The sequence below is a fragment of the Guillardia theta genome, assembly GCF_000315625.1.
Source record: "Guillardia theta CCMP2712 unplaced genomic scaffold GUITHscaffold_95, whole genome shotgun sequence".
Lineage (NCBI taxonomy): Eukaryota > Cryptophyceae > Pyrenomonadales > Geminigeraceae > Guillardia > Guillardia theta.
The window spans coordinates 264,788-276,698 of NW_005434579.1; the positions used below are offsets into that span (position 1 = coordinate 264,788).

The 11,911-nt window shown below is 52.8% G+C and overlaps 5 protein-coding genes across 5 annotated transcripts in view; 3 read left to right on the forward strand and 2 right to left on the reverse strand.

The window, feature by feature from the left end:
• Positions 1-1,804, reverse strand: part of GUITHDRAFT_116430 (hypothetical protein) — a gene marked incomplete at both ends in the record, with an annotated part of 5,812 nt that extends 4,008 nt beyond the window's left edge. Inside the window, 8 exons of the mRNA XM_005824389.1 lie at positions 170-336; positions 646-695; positions 1,029-1,086; positions 1,135-1,214; positions 1,418-1,457; positions 1,511-1,576; positions 1,633-1,681; positions 1,744-1,804. Of these exons, the coding sequence (XP_005824446.1) occupies positions 170-336; positions 646-695; positions 1,029-1,086; positions 1,135-1,214; positions 1,418-1,457; positions 1,511-1,576; positions 1,633-1,681; positions 1,744-1,804 (571 nt within the window). The remainder of the gene's footprint in view (positions 1-169; positions 337-645; positions 696-1,028; positions 1,087-1,134; positions 1,215-1,417; positions 1,458-1,510; positions 1,577-1,632; positions 1,682-1,743) is intronic.
• A 1,701-nt stretch (positions 1,805-3,505) lies between these two features.
• GUITHDRAFT_116431 (hypothetical protein) lies at positions 3,506-4,156 on the forward strand (the record flags this gene model as incomplete). Its single annotated transcript, XM_005824390.1, has 1 exon — positions 3,506-4,156. One exon carries the CDS (start codon positions 3,506-3,508, stop codon positions 4,154-4,156), a length of 651 nt encoding a protein of 216 aa, XP_005824447.1.
• Positions 4,157-6,383: 2,227 nt separating this feature from the next.
• GUITHDRAFT_154973 (hypothetical protein) lies at positions 6,384-7,553 on the forward strand. The gene is made up of 7 exons (XM_005824391.1): positions 6,384-6,571; positions 6,681-6,892; positions 6,938-7,064; positions 7,111-7,145; positions 7,194-7,370; positions 7,427-7,487; positions 7,533-7,553. The coding sequence occupies exons 2-5, from the start codon at positions 6,743-6,745 to the stop codon at positions 7,317-7,319; spliced, it is 438 nt and encodes a 145-aa protein (XP_005824448.1). The 5' UTR covers positions 6,384-6,571; positions 6,681-6,742; the 3' UTR covers positions 7,320-7,370; positions 7,427-7,487; positions 7,533-7,553.
• Positions 7,554-8,433: 880 nt separating this feature from the next.
• Positions 8,434-9,628, forward strand: GUITHDRAFT_154974 (hypothetical protein). Its single transcript, XM_005824392.1, has 7 exons — positions 8,434-8,554; positions 8,695-8,768; positions 8,813-8,872; positions 8,962-9,012; positions 9,061-9,140; positions 9,189-9,273; positions 9,405-9,628. Exons 2-7 carry the CDS (start codon positions 8,700-8,702, stop codon positions 9,462-9,464), a joined length of 405 nt encoding a protein of 134 aa, XP_005824449.1. The 5' UTR covers positions 8,434-8,554; positions 8,695-8,699; the 3' UTR covers positions 9,465-9,628.
• Positions 9,629-9,690: 62 nt separating this feature from the next.
• Positions 9,691-11,911, reverse strand: part of GUITHDRAFT_116433 (hypothetical protein) — a gene marked incomplete at both ends in the record, with an annotated part of 5,029 nt that continues 2,808 nt past the window's right edge. Inside the window, 9 exons of the mRNA XM_005824393.1 lie at positions 9,691-9,743; positions 9,828-9,873; positions 9,928-10,003; positions 10,049-10,121; positions 10,222-10,440; positions 10,726-11,017; positions 11,067-11,175; positions 11,282-11,427; positions 11,621-11,780. Of these exons, the coding sequence (XP_005824450.1) occupies positions 9,691-9,743; positions 9,828-9,873; positions 9,928-10,003; positions 10,049-10,121; positions 10,222-10,440; positions 10,726-11,017; positions 11,067-11,175; positions 11,282-11,427; positions 11,621-11,780 (1,174 nt within the window). The remainder of the gene's footprint in view (positions 9,744-9,827; positions 9,874-9,927; positions 10,004-10,048; positions 10,122-10,221; positions 10,441-10,725; positions 11,018-11,066; positions 11,176-11,281; positions 11,428-11,620; positions 11,781-11,911) is intronic.

Genomic DNA, 11,911 nt, shown 5'->3' on the forward strand with positions numbered 1-11,911 from the left:
AGAAGGAGAAGGAGGAGGAGAAGGAGGAGGGGAGGAGGAGGAGGCCATCAAAATCGTAACAAATGAGAAGCAAGCTCTCCTTTCAGAACGGAGGACCAATCAAAGCAGAGCAAGGCGGAGGCGAGTAGAGGAGGAGAGAGATGACGAGAGGAGGCAGGGCGTATATCACACCTGCCGACGTTGATGGCAGTTTGTTGGACGGGGAAGGAGAAGGTGAAGCCAAGAGGAACGCGAGGAGAGTCTTTGCCGACGGCCTCAGGAACCATCTGTTTGACTTTCTCTGCGAAGAAGGAAAACAGCTCTTTGCCGGGGGCATACATCATATTCTCTGCGATCCTGCGGTAATGGGGATGAGAGGAGAGGGATGGAGATTGTGGAGAAGGGAAGAAGAGGCGGATGAGGTGGTGATGGTTTGTGAGGGGATGGTGGTGGTGAGGCAGCAGCTGATGATGACCGATGATGGTGGTGGTGATGGTGGTAATGATGATAGATCGGGAGGAAGAGAACAAAGAAACATGAACAGATCAAGGAGAGGAGAGTAAAGAACAAACGATCTCAGTTTTAGATGCACATGTCACATCAGCTTTCGCATTTCGCATCGACATATCTGCAGCGACACAATGGTTGTAAGAGGAGCAGCTCTACCTGTGTTTCGACTGCGTCACGTCTACCTTTCCCTGTCCTTGCAGATTGACCTGTGCGGGAAGCAAATGAACTTCATTGCAAGCAGAACTGGCGAGGGTAACGTTGCACCAAGAGATGAAGAGGAGACAAGGAAGGGAGGGAAGGGAAGTGGTATCGTGAGGAAGAGGAGAGGCGAGAGGAAGACAAGGGAAAGATGCGGGAAAGGCGCAAGAGAACAAGAAAAGAGCAAGAAAAGGACAAGAAATGGAGCAAGAAGAAAAGGTTGACGAGGAGAGCGGGGGGAGGGGAGGGGGGGGGGGGGGACAAGCAGCAGGAGGAGAAGGAGGACAAGTGGAACATGAAGTAAAGTGTAGACGAGAGGACAGAAATTTGCAATCCCCCACCTTCAGTACTCGAAAATTGGTTCCTCCCAAGTCAAGAGCGAGGAAAGAGCCCTTCTCCCTGCCCCATACGTCTCATTCTCTGACCCCTCCACCTTCCTCTCTTCACCCTCCGCTGGGTAGCTTTCGCAGATGCGTCGGCAGCATTAGCATGGGCGAGTCGCCGTTCTTCTGCAGCCCGGACTTCATCTGCCAAGTCAAGAGCGTCAGGAAGGGTGAGGAGTGGAGGGAGGAGCAGGAGGAAGCAGAACGAGAGGAGGTAGGGGAGGGAGCAAGAGGAAGGGACATGAGGAGGGAACAGCACGAGGGAGCAGCATGATGGAGCATGAGGAGGGGAGGGGGCAGGAGGAGGGGAGGGGGCAGCAGCAGGGGAGGGGGCAGGAGGAGGTCACTTGGTGGATCATCTCGTCCTTGATCTTGACAAGCTTCTCCCTGCAGCTCAAATTCAGCTGGTCGCGCGGGAGACGTGAAACTAGAGCGATTACGAGTCGACCGAGAACTGCTTCTCCACATTCTCCATGGCTGCCTTGACAGCCGGGTCCAGCTGTTTGCTGCCAGCAGGTCAAGCCTTGCAGCCGTAGCAGGGGCCAGGCGCAGCACGGTATACCGGTTGGCGAGAGCGCTTAGGAGCCCTCCAATGATGGGTATTCCACATTCTGCAAGAAACAAGCACGGCATATGTCAGGAAGTGTCCTCCTGATCTCTTCCTTCTGTTCACCTGCTCTCTCGACCATGTTGAGCGCAAACAAGACACAAAGGATCAGACGCATCGTCCTCATCTTCAGCGGTGGTTCCCAGCCTGCGAAGCTCCTGGGTTACCGTCCCACAACCATCAAGAATGGATCAAGTTTCATTTGAGACGATCGAATTCAGGATCGACAAGCATTGAAGACAACCATGACCAGATAGGGCGGGGGTTGGGGATGGGTGGGGGATGTCCATAGGACAAGGAGAGGAAATAGAGGAAATATCAGGTATGTATGAAGCTTGTTGCACCGAAGACAACAGGGCAATTGAAATAGATTCGGTGAGATTCCACATGCAATATCATTATCCTAGCTAACCGATTGCGATACAACATCTCTTACGCGGGTTTTGAAATCAGAGACGAGAGAGAAACGATCGCCAGGGAAAGGTAACGAACTAGGACAGGCATGGGCACGATAGCAAGGGATCAGAGATGGCCTGATATGCCGCAGTGAAGTAAACAGTGTAAAATGAGAAGGCGTTTGAATAGGACATGTGCAAACGCATGAGGGAGTATCTTCAAAGCATTCGTCAGTGGTGGATACAAATGCCAACACTAATCAAACTTGTATCTCTGATCAATATCTCGCACATTGCTCCTGTCTCTGCTGTTGCATCATGCACTTTCATCATGTTAGGTATCATGTCAGATCATAGTCTTCGCTCGTTCCTCCCGCATTCTCCTCCTCCCCTTGCTCATGGGCGCGGATCACGGCAATATGTCCATGGGGCGCCTACTCTGACAAGTGAGGGGACAGGGATCGCTGGGGTGGGGGGTATGTTGTACCGGTCCATTATGACCCGATTCGATATATGAAGGAGGGGTACTAGAAGACACTCTGAGAGCCCACACTAGGTACCGATGCCGGAGGGTGGGCATTTGGTCTGTGGGGTAGGGGTACTTGTTTTTTCCAGAGACACCCGTACTTTTCAGTCGAAAAATCATGGTACATATGTGCAAGGGTGGGTGATGGAGAGAGTTTGGGGGGATTATAGGGGTGTAAGATGTTTAGGAACGACTTCATTCCTAGGACAACGCTAGGACAAAGCTACTCTAACTACCCTACAGCCACGACCCGATCGCAACACATGCAACTACCCTACCTTACTAGTGTCATATCACCCCTAGTTTAGAGCATTCAGATACCCCCACCCCTTTTAAGGCGGCCCGATACCATTCAATTACTGATCCCCCGATAGTGAGGCGGGTTTGGATGATTTACCACCTGGTACCACCAGACCCCTCAAAGTTGCCTGTAGGTGGGGGGTGCCAAAGTCACCAGCCTGCTGGGAATCATCAATTAGTCATCCAAGTTCCGGGCCCTACTGTTTCCAGGCTGAGCCTCGGAGGTCAGCCGGCGGGCCAGCACTGCCTCGGTGGACCGCAAGCGGCCTGAATGATCGCCGCCATGGTCAAGGCTGCTTCAACGAGCAGACTCGCCGATTTCACTGTCACAGAATGAAATCGTATCCTAGTACGGTATTTGGGCTGGGAGCCTCCGCCCCAGCGGCCATCTTCCTTGCTGCTTGCTTCCGGCGCGTCCTTCCGAAGTTCATGGCAATCATATTCCTCATCGATCTGCTTCCTGTTTCTAGCAGCAGCGCCAACACCGACAACCATAACACGAACTACAACAAGCTGTCCGGAGTCACATGCAGCGACTGGAATTGCTATGCTCTTGCAGCAACAGTGACATTCATATGTGCCTCAAACGTTGCTGCAAACCATCTTGATGACCGCATGTAACATTGCCCCAAGGCTGTTTCACCCCGACCTGTTCGGTGAAGGGCTTAGGAATGCGTTAGTTGGCAATCTGCAGACGCTATCAGTTGTCCTGGCCCTGTTCCTGTCCTTGTTGTTTGCCATGGCGACCAGTGGACCTCCTCTTCATAGCGACGCCACAGCCATCTTCCCTCAACTTTACTTCTGCTTCGTCTTCAACGGGATCGGTATCTCTTTCTACGGTCTTGCATGCACAATCATCCCCTTGATCTTCCTCCAAATCCTTGACGATGTCCAAACTGCAGAATACCTGAGGCTCAATGGTCTTGGAGCTGTTCTGACTTGTATCACTGTTGTCATCTGTATCAACCTTGGATTTGCGTTGATCGTATTCGGCATAGCCTTGTTCGGCAAGCCCATGGGGTTTGCATGCGCCACAAACATCGTAATCCTATTCATCGGAATTTACAACAAAATCAGACGGCACGCATCATGGAAGGCTCCAGTATCAGCAGAGAAAGCCAAGAGTATTGCCAAGAGTATCCAAGTGAATGGCTACGAGCAGCGACAATGTGAGGCCTCCAGTTTGGCTGCTGATGAGTCGAATCCAACATACCCCTGTGTCTCGATCAAATCAGAAGCTGCGTACGTGATAGAATAGAATGTGGGGAGATGATGTTGTATTCTTGAGAATCATTGATTGTGCTGATTTTATTGGCATAAGAGGAAGAATCCAATCAAGATGTTGATATTGATGATTTTCATGCTCTTTGAATCGCTCCAGGAGCTTGACAATCAATAGGCTACCGTGTTATAACACACGTGTGCACAGTTCATCACTGCTGCTCATGTCGCGCAATCAAGTTCTGTATCTTGACAGGTTTGCTGCTTGGAAATAATCGCAAAGTGGCAGCAAGTGTATATCATCATTGCGAAAGGATTTCCTGTATGTTCGTATTTTCTCCATGGTGACTACAGATGTATGTGGTGTGGGTTGAACGCGTGTCTATGTCCTTGTGATGTGTACACAAATCAATTTTCATTTGAAGTTCTCATTCATGAAAAACAATTTGAAGCTTGGTCAATGGCCATCACAGTGCCTCACATTCATAGTTTTCTCGAGCACATTCAGAAGAATTCCTAAAATCTGTTGGCACCCGCTTCACGAGTCTTCGAGTGAAGAGGCACACGTGTTTGCTCCTGCATGACCTGGTCGTGAATCTGCGCTTCAATCCCTAAGCTGAACCTTGATGACAGAGTTTGCAAGGGCCTGGGCATAGACCATCAGTATGACATGAAATATCGTATGCCCCCATCCCATGAATATTTGCTTATTCAGCTGTGGAACGAAAGAAATTCCACCGATCACGATGCACCCCATTGCATATCCGTAGTTGACAAAATCTCTTCTCCAAAGCATTGGGAATGTGTACATGAGCACGCATACCATTACCGGCATCCAACGTTCAAGTTTGCCATCGTTAGATGTTTGATCAAGGCGCCGCATATCGTTGTCAAGTCTGTCAGAGTATCGATTGAAGGCAGCGCTCATGTGGTAGGTGAATGACACTGGTAGATGCATCAGTGGAGCTGCCCACCAACAAGATCATCAACAATCTGTTTGGCGTTTCCCATGCATTGACTGCGAGCACAAGTGTTGGCAAGACCATAGTAACAGCATTGGCGGCCTCTTGAGAGCATGTCATGGCGTAGGCTACCCGGAAGGGCTCCTCGCATCGACCCTTACCTCCTTCTTCGATCCCGTCCCCATGTCTGCCGCCGCTGTTTTTCCTGCCACCCTCCTCGACGACCTCTCTCCTCCAGCTACCCGGTGGCAGCCGCAGCCTCTGCTTCAACCCCAGCTTCAGTTTGCCGCGCCTGCCTCACGTCCGGCCCGACTCCCGGAGTCCGGGCCGCGGGTCCCGCCGCACACCGGGCCCGGCCCGGGCCGGCCATCTCACTCGGGTGCGGCCGGGGGTCACCCGTTGTTGATTTTAGTACAACAATTATAAGTATTATAATGTGTATGGTGGACGGTTCAGCTTGTACCACCCAAAGCTTAATATATTTGTAAGAGTGTACCTATGTTTAGAAATAAAATTAGGATTTTATTTTGGTTTTAAAAGTACATCCACCTCGGCCCCCAAGGGTGGTGGTGTGTTGACCCTGCTGGTATAGACAAATGAAAAAATTTATTTGAAATTAGTTGTAATGATTTGAAATAAATAAAATAAATATTGGAGAAATTCTTGTTATTTTTCGTAAATTCTACAACTTGAGTGGATCAACGTCTCCTGTACATTTCTCCAAATACAAGTTGGCGTTCTAACATAGATTGATCTAGTCTTGTTTCACGCCAACGTCTTGGGAACATCTCAACAGTGAACTACCACCCCGTATCCACCTTCAAATGGCCGAGAGGGTACTCCCATTATCGAGCTTGAAGTACCCCATATTTCACCATTAAAAGTACGGGTACTCAAGTACCCATCCACTCTCTTGATTCAAACCCCGTTTATTTCGTGAGTGGTACCCTTGTCCAGACAAGTACCCACCCCTTTTACGGTACACCCCCCAATGGAGCACCTGACCCCCCATATACCCAACATCCCTAGTTGTACAGTGAGTACCCCTACCAACTGTCTCCCATGGAAAGACTCATCACCCGTACATAAATCAAGATGACCCCCTTTAAGACTATAAAAGTACCCCCTGTTATATAAGGATTTTTGAGTTCTACTACCCACCCACATCCAAATACCCCTAGCCTCTCAACACCTTGTTTCACCGACCCATGATCGCTGGAAAATACAAGTACCCTACCCTATTTTGATAGGGCCCTTTTGGTGAACACCCCTCCTGTTTGCTACGCTCTTCGAAGCTGGCGGCATGCACGCACCGGAGCGCATGCTGGGTTGAAGGAGCCAGTAGATACCGAAGTCTCTCCCTCCTCCTCCTCCCCTCCTCCTCACTTCCTCTTCGATCTCCTTCTCAATCTCAACCTGCTCCTTGCTCTTCGCTCAGCTCCACTGCAACGACTTCGCCTCTTCGCTGTCAAGGTTTTTGCTCTACTGAGGTGGGTGTGGGCATAAATCTGCCTTCCTTCATTGGATTGGATTCTCTCATATTCTCTCTCTCTCTGGGAAAACAACATCAATATCTAACTTCTCCTTCTCCTCTCGTAGGCTGGACTGTAAGGTTGTCCCCCCTTGTCTTCCCCTGCTTGTCCAAAACAAGTTGCTGCGCCATGCCCACAACCAAAGATTTTAAGCTCGAGGAGCTATCGAAATATTTTCACATGCCTGAGAAGGCTGTGGCCAAGGAGCTGGGTATCTGCCTGACGTCCTTGAAAAAGCTGTGCCGCTCCTACGGCATCACGCGATGGCCGTTCAGAAAGGTGAATCAGAGTGAGAGGCTCAATCCTCGCTAACATCCTCAATAGCTCAAGTCAATTCAGCGCACCCTTGCAAAGGTGCAAGACGAGACTTCGCCTGGTATGGCTTCTCAGATTCAGAATGCTGGTCTAGGCCAGGATGCCGCCAGTAAGGATGCTCCAAAGCCCGTACCAGGTAGTCTTTTGTGCTGGGCATGTGATTGTTCTGACAACAGTGTAAGGGTCACATCCACAACCGATTGAAGGAGAAGGACATGTAAAACAATGAGATGGGTAGACATTCTTCTATTGACTGTTTGCAAAGACGCCTTCATCGAGTGGACGAGGTGGTGTTGTCAAGAAACGAAAAGCGTACCAGGTTATCACTCTGAGCGCGAGAGGTTTCCGATGTTTTAAGGAGGCATCTTGCAGTTGGGGGGCAAGACCCTGATGTTGACCGAAGAAGAGAAGAGCATCTATGAGCTGACAATCGGTAAATCAGGTCTTGTGCCCCCCCCCCAAAAGCATAGGAACGAGCTGACTGGAAATGGGAGCAGGGACCGATTTGAAGGTTTCTCCTGCTGCTGCTGCTGCTGCTGCATCGAGCTCTTCATACAATGTAAGACGCAAGAGATAATTACCGGCGTGTTTACTTTCCTTTCAGCTGGCGAACGTACAATCATCGTCAGACTCAGGTGATTCTGCGCAGCTGGACGTGGCACGATGCTAACCCGTATTTGCTTTAGCAGTCAGCTCCTCCAAAGCAATACCTGCTGCATCCCCTCCTGTTTCTACTACATCAAGTCAGGAGGATAAGGCGTTTGCGTGCAATGCTGTGGGCGCATCTCTCCACATTCGGAACTGGGCGAATCTCTGGACGCAGGTCATGATCGCGTTCGTCACTTTGGTGTTAGCTGACGACTGTTTCAGGAGCACCTGCAGAAACGATTGCTGGAACCTCTTGGCGGCACCTCTCTCTCACTCTCCCCAAACCAACAGATTGCATACCTGAACTTTGAAAATGACAGAACAGCACAGAGAGCAGAATTAATCTGCAGGTACTTGTCAATGTTGATGATGGGACTTGGATTCTGACGATCTTGCTCAGAGCTGCTGCCGCTGCCGCTGAAAAGAACATGAAAGCACAGATTGCTTCTAGATCCTCTAGTCCTGCGCAAAGGGGTTCATACAGTGCGAACCCTTCCAGCGGTCGCCCGAGCATGAGCCCAACGCAAGGTCCGGTTGTGAAGGAGGGAAGTGCGTTGAGCTGACGAAAGTACTTCATAGAAGCAAGCCAAGCGGTCAGGATTGTTCTTCCGACTACTCTCCAGAAACAGTTCGGATCGTCGTCCAGCGCGCAAGTCAAGGTTAATCGCCATCGCTGAACGAGGGCGGGATAACAGCTTAGTCAGGTCGAGGTGCCGATGCCCAAGAATCTCAAAGAGCAGCTCGAGATAGCAAATCAGAAGCAGATCAAACTTGAGATCCCCGTGGTGATGCGCAACATACTCAACCTACTCCCACTGACCTGGTTGCAGGTCTCGTCTGTGATGCCAACGGACCCGGGAAGTAGCTCGGGCCCGATGAGTGGTGGGCACAGTCCGGTCTTCAAGTCGACACCCACGACACCCCCTACCTCCTTCACCAATTATTTGTTTGAGTCGAATTACGACGGAACTTCCTTCGGTTGGATGATATCTATCTCTCCTCTATCCCCTCCTTACGTGGTTTCACCGACTGCTCTATTCCCCGCCACCCTCCTGCTTCTCTACCTTCTCTGCGTCCCTCTTGTGCTGCCTTCTAACTTGCGGTCGTGTCTATTGCAGGATCGATGCTGATGCCTCCCAGCACGAGCTCTGGTCTTCACTTTGACTTCCCTGAGTCAGGATCGAACTATGTGGTACGAGGAGAACGATAGCATTTGTCGAGTTGAACTTTCGGCAGAGCACATCGTGTGTTGAAGTTTCCAGCACCTCAATCATGGGTGGCCCGGACGATATGACGGTATGAAACTCATGATGTTGCTTTCCTCTTCCTCTGCTTCCTCCTCCATCCTCCACCTCCTTCCGCACTTGCTGAAGCTTCATCGTCAGATGGCTCTCATGGCGGGTACCACCATGTCGGGAACACAACTGGGCGACTCTGTAATCCAAATTGCTCCTGCGTTGGCAGCGTCTGACTTCCTGCTGCAGGTTGTGTCAGGCGAGCACCTCTCCCTCGACGACGACTCAGGCTTCATCACGAGAAGTCCGCCATGCAGTCTCAACAGCAGGTGCTCTTCCTGCCCCAGATCCTGACCGTCGTGCTGATGTGCCTGCAGCTGTCCTCGCTCGGATAACCCGCACTCCCTCACTACAAGCGTTTTGAAATCTGACTCCTCCGGTCCGTCTAGCGGCGCCTCTCAGGTATGCTCCTCCTCCACTGCCCTTCCTCCTTCCATTTCCGATGAAGCTTCTTGACTCCCCCCTCCCCTTCTCCCTGACGACCTATCCATGCTTCCTGTTTCCTCCGTCCCTGCCTTGACGAGCGCCGCCAGTCGAACGCGGGAGGCAACAGCCCAACTGCAAGTCCTTCAGGGGAGGGGAAGGGCATTTGAGGGACGAGCAGGGAAGGCTGATGTACATACACGGAGGAGCCTGGCAGGGCATGTAATCATAGTGGGTAGGAGCGTTGGGGCTCCGTTATGGTTGGCTGCGGCTAATTTTGTATATCCTCAAGGAATTGACTCAAGCTAGATGTAATGAATGAGTAACTTAGTTAGTCATGCGCGAGCTGGGCTTTTGCTGGAGGCTGTCGGTAGCTCTCGATGTTGATTGGACAGCTCATGGGTCCTCGATGACCATGAGATCGCTGAGATCGCCGACGCAGAGAGAGCCTGAGACGTGTTAGGAAGGAGGAGGAGGAGGAGGAGGAGGAGGAGGAGGAGGGAAGCGAGGAGATGGTAGAGAAGGAGAGGTACCATGATCAGCTGTCCGCTGCTGCCCAGTTCCTACGAGAGCGAGGGACTGTTGGTGGTGTCAGAGGAGCAGGGGGGAGGGGGAAGAGGATGTGACAAGGACCTTCTCGTTGGCGAGATGGAGGAGGCAGATGAAACAGTAGGAGACGGAGACTTCAGGGTACTTGGAGGTGTCCACGCTGGCAAAGGGAGTAAGGGGAGGAGGAGAGGTGGGGGGGAGGGACCTGGCGATGCTGCTGCTGAACGTCTTGGCGACCCTTTCTTCCTCTTGAAACTTCACCGTAGCAGTGGAGCCTCCTGCAGCATGCGGTGACGAGACAACACGGAGTGGGAGGGAACGGGGGGACGAAAGGAGGAGAGGGAGGGAGGAGGTGTAGGAGGAGGAGTTGAAAGAGACCTCGTTTGTCCTGCAGGTCTTCCCATATGTCTTCCTTGAGAGCTTTGATGTCGATCTTCTTGGCTGTCTTGGCGTATCCGATCTCAATCTTCTCTGCCCTCCTCGGGGCTTGCAGCAGCTTTAGCCTCTCGTCCTCCTCCTGCTGCGCCGGCATGACGTTCCCTTCCGAGCCCAACCCGTCCCACTCCTCCCCGACCGCCTCCATACCCGTCCCATCGTCTGCACTGACGTCAAAAATGGACGCTGGAGAGAAAAGAAGGACGAGGGATGGTGCGAGGAAAGAGAGGGGGAAAGAGAGGATCAGAAGGGGGGACATGAGATGAGAAGGGCAAGGGATGGGAAGAGGAGAGGAGAGGAGAGGAGAGGAGAGAGGAGAGAAGAGAGGAGGGGAGGGGAGGGGAGGGGAGGGGAGAAGAAGAGAGGAGAGGAGTGTAGAGGAGAGGAGAGTAGAGGAGGGGAGAGGAGGAGGAGAGAGGGGCAGACAGGAGGAACTTGGGTCATCACCATCGCAGTCTCCATCCGACATACGGTCTTCCTCCTCCTCCCTCTGGAATCTGCTCGCCCTGAGGGTGAAACGCGTCCTGGGGCGGAGGAAGAGACGCCGCAGGCTGTCGGGCATGTAGCGGTGGTCCTGGGGCAGCGAGTTTGCGGCTCCTCCTGCCCTCTGAGCGGCAGCAAGGGTCGTGCTGGCCTTGCTCTTGGACATGAGCTTCTGGGCATCAGCTGGGAGGGGAGAGCGCAGGTCAAGGAAGAACGTCTCCTTCTTCGAAGGCTTCCGCCCCGCTTCCGCCTCCACCTGGATGTTCTCAGCTCCTGGCCCCCTCATCCTCTCCCGCGCTTCCCACCTCGCTGACTTCGCCCGGCTGCTGGGAGGCTGCTGGGGCCGCCTGCTGCTTCTTGAAGGTCCAGTGGGCGGGCCCGGCCCAGGCCCTCATGGCGTCTCGGTTAAAGTAGCTGCAGCAGGCTCAGCAGCCGCCCAGCTGAAGAAGAGGGGCAGGGGAGGGTGGAGGGAAGGGGCTGGGAGTGTGGGGTGCGAGGGGCTCTTCTCAGCTGGTCTAACCAGTAGTCGTCGTTGTAGTCCAGGAAGGTGTCGAGCTGGTCGAGATCTCCAGTGAAGTTGGAGGCCCTGGAGGAAGAGGAGGAGGAGACGAGGGGAACTCCTGCTCCTCCGTCCGGCATCCCCTCCAAGTCGATCTCTGCGAGCATCTTCGGGGGACGTCAGTGTGCCGAGGGAGGAGGAAGATAAGAGAGAGGGGGGAAAGGTGATGAAGAGACAACGAGGAGTAGGAGGAGAGAAGGAGAGCCTTGAAGTGCGGGACCAAGGAGAGTGCAGAGGAGAGGGAGGAGGGAGGAAGCGAAGAGAGAGGGAGGGAGGGACAGAAAGGAACGACAAGCTCACCTGCTGCTCGAGCGCGATGGCTTCGGTCTCTTCCTCCTCGTCATCGCAGGCGTCGCAGTCACCGTCGAAGTCCGCAGCGGGAGGCTCGTCGACTTGCGCGCGTTGAGCCTCTTGGAGCGAGGGAGGAGGAGGGAGGGCAACCTCGCTGACGGTCTCCTCACTGGACAGCGTTAGGAGGAAGGGAGAGGAAGGAGGAGGGAGAGGAAGGAGGAGGGGAGAGGAAGGAGGTGGGAAGAGAAAGGGGTAGAGAGAGAAAAGGAGACGGGGGAAGGGGAAGGAGAGAAAGGGGGA

Bases quoted from the DNA above. Each gene is read 5' to 3' on its own strand.
- GUITHDRAFT_154973 (XM_005824391.1), top strand. From the start codon at position 6,743: ATGCCCACAACCAAAGATTTTAAGCTCGAGGAGCTATCGAAATATTTT. The intron at 6,893-6,937 runs GTGAATCAGAGT...CATCCTCAATAG, and splicing joins CGCGATGGCCGTTCAGAAAG to CTCAAGTCAATTCAGCGCAC. The intron at 7,146-7,193 runs GTAAAACAATGA...CTGTTTGCAAAG, and splicing joins CGATTGAAGGAGAAGGACAT to ACGCCTTCATCGAGTGGACG.
- GUITHDRAFT_154974 (XM_005824392.1), top strand. From the start codon at position 8,700: ATGCTGATGCCTCCCAGCACGAGCTCTGGTCTTCACTTTGACTTCCCT. The intron at 8,769-8,812 runs GTACGAGGAGAA...AACTTTCGGCAG, and splicing joins AGTCAGGATCGAACTATGTG to AGCACATCGTGTGTTGAAGT. The intron at 8,873-8,961 runs GTATGAAACTCA...CTTCATCGTCAG, and splicing joins GTGGCCCGGACGATATGACG to ATGGCTCTCATGGCGGGTAC.